The 13319-nt window shown below is 46.1% G+C and overlaps 1 protein-coding gene across 4 annotated transcripts in view; it reads right to left on the minus strand.

The window, feature by feature from the left end:
- Positions 1-13319, minus strand: part of LOC101163291 (BRF1, RNA polymerase III transcription initiation factor subunit) — a 100412-nt gene that overhangs the window by 40311 nt on the left and 46782 nt on the right. For all 4 annotated transcript variants that reach the window (XR_911008.3, XM_020713750.2, XM_011490671.3 and 1 more), the window contains 4 exons: positions 3673-3734; positions 2884-2965; positions 2630-2685; positions 2195-2460 (listed from right to left, as the gene is read on the minus strand). Coding sequence is in view for 3 of the 4 variants with exons in the window: in XM_020713750.2 (XP_020569409.1) it covers positions 2195-2460; positions 2630-2685; positions 2884-2965; positions 3673-3734 (466 nt within the window). In the remaining variant the exon portion in view is untranslated. The remainder of the gene's footprint in view (positions 1-2194; positions 2461-2629; positions 2686-2883; positions 2966-3672; positions 3735-13319) is intronic.

The raw sequence follows: 13319 nt of genomic DNA on the forward strand, positions 1-13319 counted from the left end.
TCTACATAGTAGCACTATCTAGTTTTTAGTAGTTAGGGGTTAGGGCAGGAATTCAGACGGAGTATTTGTCTTGATTTGTCCTTTTATCTGCTTTTTTTGTTTGCAGTCTTCATTTAACCTTCTTCCCTCGTCGTGGTTGTTCTCTTTACTGTTCTGTAGCTCAGAGAGAAACCGTCCTCCAAAGCAGACCATGGAACCCTGAACTGGGGGTTGATCCCAAAATGCTGCGTACGTTTGTAACGGCTGTTTCAAGTCAAACCTGGAGAGACTTATGGCTCTATTTTCCAGTTTCATCCGTCAGTGGGCATCATGTCTAAAAATATTTATTCTTACTTGAAGAGAAAATGGTTTCATTTTTCAAACTGCAGCACATCAGCACCTCATCCCAGAGCTCAGGACAGGATCTGGGTGGGCACCACAGACCACAAACAGATGAGTGGAGCTCAAATTACCACAGCAGCAAAAAGAGGGGAACCTGGGGGGTTTACATCACCTTCACAGCTGCCCCCATACAAGCCCTTTTATGCTCCATGATGCTGCCCAAAACCAGTATTAACAGGAAGAGCTTTAAAAACAGAGCCATGAAAAACCAAATGAACGGAAACCACGTCTGCAGCTGCAGAAATGCCATTCCTGAAAGACTCAGCACCGATCCGTCCCAGCATGAATCCCTGAGAGGGAAGCGCTGGGACAAATGCTGGCAGACGCGCTGAACACAAGGAGGAGCAGGCCGAGCATCCGTCCGTCTGTCACTGCTGGTTACCTGAAGAGCCCTGTCCTCATGAAGAACAGCCAGCAAACTGTTTATGTGGATCTTAAGGAGGAGCTGGAACTGACCTGAGTGAACTCCCTTCATCTGTTGGTTTGGCTAAGCATGTGTATGGAAGCGATGCTGTAGCATAATTAATAATAAAAGTCAAAACCAGAAATGCTTTTTCATTTTCAAAACGAAGCTGCATTTTTTTACTCAAAATTAAAATGAAAAAGCAATTGTGCTGCTACGATCTGAGAAACCATCATATGAATTTGTGTTTCCAGTGGTTGTCCAGAACAAAATAAAGGATAATGTAATTCCCACATATTTACATCCAAGATGCTCATTGCCCGTTCGGAGTTTTAAGTACCTCCACGGCTAATGTTTTTAGCACATATTAGCAAAATGCTAACCCGTCTTTTGGGTCCTTGAGGCGATGACAAAAGCACTGACAGCACGGATTTGAAAAAAATATGATCGTGCAGGCCTTTAATAATAATCACAACAATAAAAGCACATTTAGAAGATAGATGGTTGGACCAACACGCACTCAGCTTCCCACTGAGTGCGTGTTGGTCCAACCAGCAAACATTTAACATGGTGAAATCTGCTATGGCTGTTGATGGGCTCCAGCTGTCATCGAACAGCAAAATCAGCGCCAAGCCGCAGGAGACCATCTTTAAAGCTCCACTGCTCCTAGCATGTCTGTGTCTGTTAGCAGCCGGACACACGGAGAAAGCACTGACGTCATCGCCCCGCCTCCCCTCTGAAAATGCTTATTCGAATTGAATAATGCGACAATGTTCACAGGGTGGATGTTAAAATAAAAACACCATCCCCTCTTTGCATTTTCGTTTTAATTTATGACACAGAATAAGCGGGTTTTAAGTAGAAATGAAAAAGCATTTTGAAGGATTGATTTTTCATTTTCATTTGATGCAGTTACATTTTGAAAATCAAAAGGATTTCTGTTAATCCATTTTAATTGTCAAATTAGACATTTCTAAATGAATTTTGCTACACATTTACCAGGGACCTTTATGAAAATGAAATGTCAAATACCATTTTCTTTATCATTTCAATTAAGTGACAGAATAAGCGGTGTTGAAGTAGAAAATGAAAAAGCATTTTAGTGGATTGCTTTTTCATTTTAATTTTGAGTCAAAAAATGCAGCTTCATTTTGAAAATGAAGAAGCATTTGTGGTTTTGACTTTTATTTTTAATTATGCTACAGATTTGCTTCCATACATGTGTTTTTCACAGGTACGAGGGCTTTAGGGACTAACAATGGGCTGGGAAATCCCAGTCACCACGGCATTCCGATTGGTGGGAACAGGGTTTTAGGTGGCTGCTGTCACCACATCATTCATGAAACCATCACATTCATCAAATCAGCAGCACTGCCTCAGACAGAAGGATACCCCACCACGCTTCCTTACCTTTTTCCCAGAGTGCTGAGCGGCACACTGAGGCCCGGCGGAGTTTGAGCCGGTTTGGTGCTGCGCCGGGTCAGCTTGGCGCCAGATGACTCGCTCTTCACCGACTCGGCTTTGCGTGCCGGGCTGGCGCTGGGTCTGATGTTCAGATCCTTCAGCACGTCGTAGTTGATCTTGGTGGAGATCTTCTTCTGCTCCAGCATTTTCCCGATGGCCTCATCCGCCGTGCTCGCTCGGATTTGGGAGCGTTTCTTTCCTGAGGACTTTGGCTGTTGGAAACAACAAAAAAAGGCAAAATAGGCCTTGAAGCAGACAGGAAGACCTTTGAGTGCGGAAAATATAGAACACAGCATGAATAGGAGAGACACTTTGGATCCTGTCTGGGAAACCCCAATGGCTGAGGTGCCCCGCAGCAGCCGTGAGAACAGACCTGCTTACCTTCTTTTCTTTGTAGATCCCCAGCTCCTTCTCCTTCGCTATCTTTGCTTCCTTTTCTGAAATTAAGAAACCATGGGGGGGGGCGTATCAGTTCTGAGGCTGGAAAGTCGGCTCAGCCCGAGGTTTAAGTCTGGTTGATAAAGTTCTGAGACTAGCGGCTGCATCAGGAAGCGTACCGGTTTCTGCATGCAGATGACAGGTAAAGCTCCCCCCCTCACATGCTGTTCAGACATCAAGGTGCATCCTGAAAGTACCTTTCTGCTCTTTGAGGTAGTCGGAGTTTTCTGCCATCCAGAGCGCCGTCTTGATTTTGATCTCGCTCTCACTCAGCAGGTACTGCAGAAACGCAGAGGAAGCAGCTTTTAGGCTGCAGTGAGAGAAAGCAGCTGCGCCTCGGCTTTTACCCAAAACGATTGAGCCACATTTTTTATCTGTATGCAAGGACACATTTTCATATCTGGGACATTCACTCATGACATGCTGAAGTACTGATCCTGTTTTGTTCAAACTAAACAGAACAGAACCATTTCCATAATGGCTCTGAACCTCGAACCGCTTTATTGGGAGTGAAAAAGGTCGTGCAGCAGGATCGGCTCCTCGGTGCAATAGTCTGCAGCAAACCTGCACCACATTTCTGAAGATCGTGGGGTAGAAGAAAGGGGAGCGGCAGTCTGCACTGATGTGTCGCGACTCCGTCCACATGCGGGTAATGAAGGCCTCACTTTACCCAACATCTGCTGTGAAAGGGCAAACCCTTCCTGCTGCCCCGACCTTTGACATTAGAACTGATGTCCGTGTCTTCCAGCCACCTCTATAGACAAAAGCTTGAAAGATTTGTCACCTAAAAACAGACGTTCCTGTTTGGACGGCAGATTAAGGAGGATTTGTATGTTTTAGCAAATCAGAACAGCATCAAACCTAAATTATAAGTGAATTAACATTTTATTTTCTAACCCGTGTTTAATCAGGCCTGCAAACCCTGGCTGTCCTTCAGTGGGAGTGTGTTGGAATGGACAGGAGCGCGTTAGGCAGCAGGTACGCACCAGTTCGATCTCGCTGTCATCTATCCCGCTCAGGTCCAGCTCCCCGCTGTCAGCGGCGCCATCTGTCACGGAGACAACAACCAGAACGGACATGCTCACAGAATCTGCTGCGATGCACATTTCAGCTGCAGCTTCCCACCCCAGAGGACAGAGCAGGAAACATCGGCTTATCCGGAAAACAAAAACATCCACATTCAGCTGCAATCCACAAAGAAAACACACGGCGACCCCGGGAAACCCCTAACAGGCTTTAGCGCCATTTAAGTGGATCTACCTGAGAACACTTTGGTTCCAATTACAAAACACTTGGAAGATTGAAACCTGCTTGATGGTGAGGGGCTGAAACAGCAGTTTGCATTTTTCATGCCGTGCCGGAGATGCTCTCCGCCTCCCGCCGGCGTCTGCCTCAGATGGAGAAAATAACAACAACAGACTTCGAAAGTGCTGATAAAAAGAAAAAAAGCATTTCTGTGTTCACAGCTTAATCTTAGGAATGACGGCTTCTAACGAAGCGGGAAAGACTCGGATAACGTAAAGAAAAGACTTGTGGAGCGGCTGCTAGCTTTGGCGGTAGAAAACAATTGGTGTCTCTCCCGCAGCCTTCGCTCCAGAAGATCCTCCACCTTGATTTGATGCTTCTTTCACAGAGAGCGTCGGTCCTGCGGCGGCCTGCAGACTTCAGAAAGTCAATCAAAGTGGGAAAGATGGAAGAAGAGCTTTAAAGAGACAGAGAACCAGGCTTATGGCAATCATTTAACTTCTAACAGGTTTCCTTCTTTGACATTTTCACAGCGCCGCGCTTCCAAAAGTTCAAAATCCCGACAGGGTGAGGGGCTTCAAAGCCGAGACGCCCGAGTCCACAGGCTGCTTCCTCTTCATTAAGGACTGACAGGTGCCGCTCTCACTGGAGCAAGCGGCGGGCTCTGCAGCGGCGGCGGGGCGGTTCATCCAGTCTGGGATTTGGGTTCACGGAGGAGATTGCTGCCTTCTTTAAAGAGAGGACAGAGACGGTCAGCTGCTATCTAGCAGGCCCAGCCCTCTAAGAACTTCCTCTGCAGGAAGTGTGAGGCAGAGATAAGAGCGGGAAGAGTCCTGGGAAAGATCCAGCTTCTACAGACAAAGAGCTGAAAACGGCCCTTCAGCCCAGGAGACTGAAGGGGGAGGGAGCCGGTACCTCCTTATTATTCAGCCGCTGCTTGGATAAATCTACACTAGTTAGTTGAATGCTTTAAAGCATTCAACCCATTGTTTTCTTGTTTCTCTTTCTTTATTCTAGTATCTGCCACCATTTTTTTGGCGCTTAACTCCTTCTGCAATGTTTCAGCTATTTCAACGATTCAACTATTCAAATGTTCAGCTCTTTTAGCTTTTTCCAGCTATGACTTTTGGTCCTTCAAATCCTTGAACTTTTCCAGATATTCCAGGATTTCTACCTTCATTGAAACACACGGGGAATCCTTGGTGCAGAAGCTCGCTGGTTCGATACCCGGCTCTGGCATTTTTCACAAACATATCTTTTTTTGTTATTGTGCTGTTTTCACTTTATTTATGGTCAACTTGGATCATTTCTCTGTTTTTTGTTCTAATTATTCACCTTTAAGATTCATTTTCATTCAGAAATATAGCATCAACCCTGCAGTTTCTTCTAGAAATGCAGCTCCTTCTAGTTTGATCCAACCAGCCACACGGGAGCAGAAGAACGTGCACGCCCACGTTTGAGAAGCCTCAGGCTTCCACGTAGTGCGTTCATTCTGATCATGAACACTTTGAGGGCCATTAACCTGCTTGTACCGTGATCACTTACAAAATAAATACAAATTCAACCAGTTTTTAGTCCTTTATTTTTATTATTTTCTCGGTTTGGATAACTTTTTTCACAAAAAGCGGACTATTTAGTGGTGCTGCACCATGACAACGCGTTCGCCTTTGCCGGCTCAGCAGGCGTTGACCTTGACTGCAGTGGCCAAGGAAAGCGATATCTATGCTGATGACCACGATGTGTTAAATAAAGCATTAGTTCAGAGAGAAAGTTCTCCTCTAACCGCTTGTTTTTGTCCAGATGATGAAGATAAAGTTTTAAAGAAGCCGGCGCAGTGATACAGACCATTTATGCTAGGTGACCGGAACTTCTTTTTTAGACGGGCGGTTATCACTGTGGTATATAACTTTTGAATCCACCCAGCAGAATTCACCAGGACAATGGTGTAAGCGCAATTATTACATAACTCTTTCTGTATACTTTTTGTATGGATACGCAAATTTGTGGCTTTCCACTCCCGTTCCACGTATGTTTACCCGTCATATGGACCAATGATGAACACAAGAAACTCTTAGGAATGAGGCAGACCACGCATGGATCAGGAAAGAACCAGGCTGTGTGACACGGCCTTGGTAAGCCTTAAGCAGATCCTACTGAACCACGTGAACCATGGATCTGTACAGTAATGAGGGAATCAACTCTGTAAAGTTGTTCACTGGTATGATTTAAATTGAGAATAGGATTTAAAATCAAAGACAAATTTTACGGTCGTCTGATTCTGAGGATTAATGGTGGAAGATGATATAGATGGGTGGATTTTTCCAGTTTTACTGCTGCAGGAATGCTGCTACGTCGTCTGGAAGTGTGAAACGAGACGACAAAGAAAGCTAGAGCGATTTCCCGCAGTCGAAGGCGGTAATGAGGGTCCATGCCAGCTCCGCCCGGAGAAATACCAGCCAGGCAGAGGTCCTCAGAGACGCCGGCAGACTGAGCGCGCCCAGTACAAGCTGACCTCCTCGGCCTTGAAGGAGCCCAGACTGAGCGTGGACGCCCACTCAAGCACCTGCTGCCCCCCACCTCAGGCTGTAGGAATGGGGAGAGGAGGAACATATTCTTATTAAGGCTGAGGAACAGTGAGGCTGGGAGGCCCAGCACAGTCATGGTGTTCATCCTGAACGGCTCTCCGGTTTGAAACCGTCACCGGAGCACAGTCTGCTCTCGGTTTTGGAAATGCAGGGAAACTCCTCAGACCTCCGGCCTCCAGTCCGGTTAGACTATGGCTGCACTAAAAACAACTAACTTTGTGTTTGACGGATTCTAAAGCTTCAAAAAGCTGCAAAATGAACAGAGAGATGCTAATTATGAATCTAACACTGTTAATATGAGATTACACTTAGAGGTCCATGCTTTTAGTCAGCCTGTGTGTAGTATTTGTGAACAGGTATGAGAGCATCCACTTACAAAAAGAATAACGTATTTGGAGAAAACGGTTCTGTAGCACGGCTTCATTATGTTTGATAAAAGTGGAGTTTTAATGAAAGGAGCAGGCTGAAAGCATCATTTGTGTCCCGATGAACCACCTCTTAGGTGAGATCGGAGCTCAAGAGAGCAGGTTCTCCAGAGGCTTTTCACAAATTACACCAACTAAAATCCCACTTAGTGTGTTTCTGAGACAGTGCTGGAGATTTCTGATTACACGGACTTATGAGAAAATGAAACAGGAACCTGTAAGTCCTGCCCAGCACAATCAATTCTCCTAAATGCACAGAAAACATTTAAATCAAGCTTTGTTGATCATGATAGAAATCTCAGGACAGAACTAAACTGGAGAAAGAACAACGATGAAAAGGTCAGAGTTCACATTAAATGTAGTAGACAACAGTTTATGATCCGTTCAGATTCCAGACCGACTCCTGGTGACAAATCCAGCAACTTTTTCTGCAGCTCATGGAAACTTCCGGAGACTTTTGACATCCCAAACTCACCGGACACGCGGGAATGCGACTGTGGTGGGTGTGCCGCTGTAAGGTGGCTACACTAGACCCACAGTGCCACGCTTGGAAGACAGCCCGAAAGGGACAATTCAAGTCTGCTGTAGAACAACATGCAGCATGAGAAGGGACAGCAAAAACCTCTGCAAACAACAAATACGAAGAAATCCAGATCAAAATAAAGCCAAGTTATATAAAGTGACAAAGGAATGTGTGCTAAAGTCGTCTTTGAGCAACAGCTCTACCAGATTTCCTCAAACGCGAGTCTTTGTGAAATGTTGTAACGCGCCAGTCATTCATTCAAACACAGAAAGACTGAAAATGTCCGATAACTCCGTTTTGCTACGATAAAGGGAAGGTCTTGGTGAAGAAAACTATCTGCGTTGTTTCTTTTGCACTTTGCCGTTTGTACATTTGACCTTCTTTCATAGCGGCCCTGACTCCTCTGGGGCGAAAGGATCTTATCGCCTCTTCACCTTAGCCAATCAGCAGCCTTCTCCTCTCCGTTAAATTACACGATAATCTGTTTTTCTCCCCCTAACACTGCTGTGCACAAATCCTCCACCTGCCAAGTATCTGCTCCACATCCACCAGTCCGACTCTCTTCCTATTCATCTGAGGAAGTTTTCAAAATACAAACTACAGTAAACAGGACTAATCTATCTGTTCACCCACCTGGGATAAACCACCAGAGTGTGTGTGTGTGTGTGGGGGGGGGGGGGGGTGAGATCCAAACTTCAGAGCAAAAGTCAAACTTCCTTCCTAGAAACTGCTGAAGTATGACAGAAGTTAGCCATGAGATTCAATTCCCAACTAGAAGGAGCTGCTTTTCCATTAGAAAATGCTGTATTGCTGAATGAAAATGACACTTAAAGGGTAATATCTGACAAAAAAATAAATAAAGGAAGAAATGGTCCAAGTTGACCATAAATAAAGTGAAAACAGCACAATAACAAAAAAGATAGTTTTGTGAAAAATGCCAGAGCCGGGTTTCAAACCATTGAAGTTGTGCACCACTGCTCATGTGTCATGCCACCCAACAGGTACAGTAGAGAGGACATATGATCCATATAATCCTGGAATATCTTGACAAGTTCAAGGATTTGAAGGACCAAAAGTCAGAGCTGGAAAAAGCTGAAAGAGTTGAACATTTGAATAGTTGGATGGTTGAAATAGCTGAAAAACTGTATGAGTTAAGCTGCACAAAAGGCTGAAGATACTAGAATAAAGAAAGAGAAACAGGAAAACCACGATTGGTTGAATGCTTTATAGTATTCAACCAATGACTGTAGAGTGACAGTGATACTGAGAATCAAAGGCATGAGACGAAGAAACTGGAGAAATATCAGTTTTCGATTTCTGTTCATGTCTGAAGGAATGAAACTAGAAAAAAAGCCAGAGTTCTGCTCAGGAAGGGGGGTCAGAGCTGCTGGAGCGTAGCGGCCGCCGGCGAGAGCCCTGCTAAACGGTAGCTGTCACCTCCCGTCAGGCTGGCGGCCCCAGACGAGAGGCTCGCTTCGCCTCCTCGGGCCAGATGAGGGACGTCATCTTCAATCACAGCAGACTCCTGTGACGAGCCTCTGCAGCGCTCTCAGCAGACAGACTGACAGCTAAACGCACGCACGCTCCACACCACGCTGCTGCACACGCTGCTGCACACGCTCAGTTTGGCCCGACTCGCTGAACGCGTGTGACTGGACGGCCAACCAGAGCAGAGAGCCTCAGACGGCGGCTTCTTTCTCGCACGGCTCCGTCTCTCCGTGTTCTGACCCGTGCTGCACACCTTCTCAGAGATTCTCCCCATCTGGCCATGCCTGCTGGGCTCTTTGGTACCGCCCCGGTACTGAGACAGAGCCTGGCCCGAGCAGCTGTCCCGAGCAGCGCAGGCCAAACAAATACAATGAAGTCATTAGACCGGCTGAAAGGATGATTGGCCTTAAATATTAACGAAGAGGGATTTTCCTGTTTTTGCTTTTTAGCTCAAGACCGACCCAGATTTTCTCCAGAACCAAAAGCAGCACATGAATAATTCATTCCACAGGTGCTGGGATGGTGTGATTAGTGAGCAGCAGCTACGCCTTAACCAGTCTGAGACTCCATCATAACTGAACATATGGAAGGACACCACAAAACGCGGCGCTGCAGTCCCACCATTGACGGTTCAGAGCGAGGTTCACCTTTCTTTATTCATTTTTGAACTGATCCTATCTTCTCCAGTACTCATCAATGCCCTCATAACTTCCTCCTCATTAATATTCGTAATTTTGTTTATTTCTGATGTGTCCTGTCCAACAGCTGAGCAGACAGATCAGAGCTGAAGGCCTCTTGTGTTGGACAGATTCTACTGTCACAACAGGAGGTTAAGGATTTTCTGACACACGAGGTGTTTGTTTGCATAAACCCCTTTTGGATTTGATAATTGAAGGAGCAGGAGGGGGAAGAAAACATAAAGCAACAAGTTGCTTTAGGTTTATCATAGCTACTGTCAGGTGTAGATGTTAGGCTGAGGGGCGGGGCCTGTCCACACGCACACTCAAATATCACACCTCCTCAAATTTGCATTTATATCAATCGCAAACATCATGCACAACTTGGCTCCAAAAGTCTTCACACACATGTCAAAACGTACACAAAAGAACTGCAGATTACTCACACTTATGCATACAAACAAACACGTCAGTAGAACAGAACAAACCAAAACAGATAGAATAAAACCGAAGAGAATAGAATAGAACACAATAGAATAAAATAAATTAGAATAGGATAGGGTCGCGGAGTCGGGCACCTGGCGGGCACCTGGCGGGCACGCGACGGACGGCCAGGGTGAGACCGCCGCGTCGCGCTGGGGTTTTGTGGGTTCCGAGGCCCGGGGCCGGGTGGGGCGCCGTTGATTCGCCGGACGGGAACCCCCCTCCACCGCCGTGGGGCGGTCCTCCGCGTCCGGCCGGCACAGAGGCCCCCCCGTCATCCCTCGGGGGAACAGCTGATAGCCGGTCGATAGGCTTTATGGTCAATCTAACATGTTACACATGTTTGTTGCACAACTAAATTCCAGAAAGTGTCTTTTTAGTCACGCATTCAGAAAAAAGTAAACAACATACAGTAACACAATGTTGTAGTCACATTAAGGCAAGTTTAAACACAACACAGAAACAAAACTACAATAGTCCACTATTCAAGCATGCATCACAGGGGTCCCTCTCTCCACGGAGGGCCCCGAAGCCAACACTGCTGACGGCCTGGTTACCCCCCCCAACAGGGATGGGGTTAACCATCACGTGTGTGAGTGTGTGTATGGTGTGGTGAGAAATCCTCTGATTTCTTAATAAATCAAATAAAACAAATTGTGGGCGGGACCGTTGGCGCGGAGCAGGGAGCTCCTAGCGTACTTTCTACGACAAAAATATGATCTTTTTCAAACAGCACTTTTCCGTCTTCTCCTGATTCACAACAATTTATATAAAGAAAGGGTCAGAAATGCAGCTTTAAGCTTAATGTTCTTTATCGATGTCCTTCATGAAGAAAATGTTACAAGAACATCCTAAAAAAAACAACATTTAAAGGACTGCAGTTTATGTTGAAAATTACTTGGCAATCAATATTTCTTTCATCTCCGCCTATCATTATTGCTCAAGTACTTTTTAAAAATGAAAACTCAGTTCCTGAAAGAGTGTGGCTGGAATTCAGATAATTTTATAAACGTAAAAAAAGAACACGTTCTGCATGTCTGGAGACTTAAACAAAAAAAACTGGGCCTGACTGACATACTTCTGCGATTACTGCAGTTTTCTCCTAAAGAGGAAAAGGTTCAAAAGCTGCTGGTCAGACCATGAGCTCCTGCTTTCCCTTTTGCTCACATAGCAGGAGGTTTTTGGGCAGATCTGCCTGAGGATGAGGGAAAGTGTGGTGTTGCAGAAACCCGCACTGAGACTTGGCATCTTCTTTCATCGCGGAGCGCCTCCTCTGTGGGTCGAGGCAGATGCTGCTCGTCTAAAAGACTGTAATTGACTCAGCAGAGCTGCTGTCAGAGCGCAGAGCTGTCAGGACGCTTTAGCACGCCTCCAGTGCTCACAGCCAAGATTTACTGCACTGATGGCTGACGGTGCAGACAAAAGATGGAAGCAACATCCTTTAAGGCTAACAGCGTTCTGTCTGGGGAACGATGTTGGCATAAATGGACCAACACCTGGGAAAGTACCAAACTGGGACAGGATCAAAAATGGGGGCTAAAAATAACAAGAAGAAGCCGCTAAAAGCTGAAGTTCCACACCCTTTCCAAAGTTGTTTCCCCAGACATTTGCAGTGAAACCATCAGAGTTTTCTGAGAAGAGGGAGGCACGCTCGCTGTGGTAGTTAAGGTCGGGACAAACGCCATTGATTGAACTAAGTGCTCAGCTAAAAAACACTGCTGCAATCGATGCCGCCTCAGATGGTGCAGCCCAGAGCTCCCGGAAGACCTCGGCTATCGATGAATGTGACAGAGTCCTGCAGAGGTGCTGAAGTCACGCTGCGCTGTCGGCAAAGTGAATGAAAACGCCGTTAATCAGACGGAGCGTCGATGGGCCTGAGGGCTTAGACGGGCTCAGAGATGCTAGGCAGGAATGCAGATGTCACCGTTTCACCTTCATCTCCATGCACATGCATTGTTCTGCAGAATCACTTTGACAGAAGGAAGCCACACCAACGTCAACTCTGACTTTCTCCTGATGAAAACACTGGAATCTACAGCCCCTCTCATCTCTACCTGTGAAACACACCTGGGTCAGGTAATCAGCATGAGGAGGGGCAGGGATGAAGAGCGAGTAGGCCCCTGATCCTGTGATCTTCAAACACATCACATGGATCTGTTTCTTTGTATTCATCATGACTTAAAAGAACAAAGTCAAACTTCTCAAAACCTGACACTATTGGAGAACTGACTTCTTAGGCTCCTCTTTTATCAGACACGGTTGGGTTTTTTTCACATGCCTGACATGTTTGGATGAACGTCTTCCTCAGAGTCCTAAGTCCTAATAAAAAAACATAACCGTGTCTGATAACAGAAGAACCAAATAAGTCAGGTCATAACACAGACACTATGAATGTTATTGAACTGGGCAGTGGTGACAACAATGACCAACATTTCCGGTCTTGCTGCCGGTGGCCTCTGGTGAAAATAGCTGCTCCGTATCACAACAGGAAGGCCACTGGGAAGCTCAGGAGGCATTTTGAAAATCAAAATAAGGGGACTGCAAAGGTGGTTGGAGAGCAATCAAACCTAACAGCCCCCCTTCTTCTTCAAAAGTAAACCAGAAACAGTTTTCTTTCCTACGGTGGACTTTTTTTTCCCCCCTTTTCTTCCACGGTAAAAACTAGCACTGCTGAAGGGGCGAGGATGAAAGGTGCGAGCTAATCACAAGGCACCCCGCCCGCTAAATACTTCAAAGCTCCAGATGGAAAAGGGGCCCTCCCCCTCTTACCACAACTAGCTGAAGCCTGAACCAAACCAGGAGCCGTCTGAACGCCCAGAAACCCACGACCCAACACGCCTGAAGGTACGGTGGAACACGTGTAGCCTCACACAGAGACGTCAACAGAATTACATTCACCAAAGCAGAGCTAGAGGACGGAAAACAATCGGGCTCCTTCGTGTCGACCAGAAATGAAAAGGATCAGCTCTGCGCTGTGGCAGACGCATGTCCAAACGGTCCAGCACATCCGAATGACAGCAGAGACCACGGCCATGTCCTCGAATGATCGAACGAACGGGTTTTTCACACGCATCAAGGCATGATGCGGAAAAAAGACGCGGCAAAAGCAGGAAACTGTAATTTGCAGCTCTTTAAATAAAAGCACAAATTAAGTTTTGAAATGAGGCGCATGAAGAAGGAGCAGTCAGACTCCTCTGTAATCAGACG

The sequence above is a fragment of the Oryzias latipes genome, chromosome 22, assembly GCF_002234675.1.
Source record: "Oryzias latipes chromosome 22, ASM223467v1".
In the NCBI taxonomy this organism is placed as follows: Eukaryota; Metazoa; Chordata; class Actinopteri; order Beloniformes; family Adrianichthyidae; genus Oryzias; species Oryzias latipes.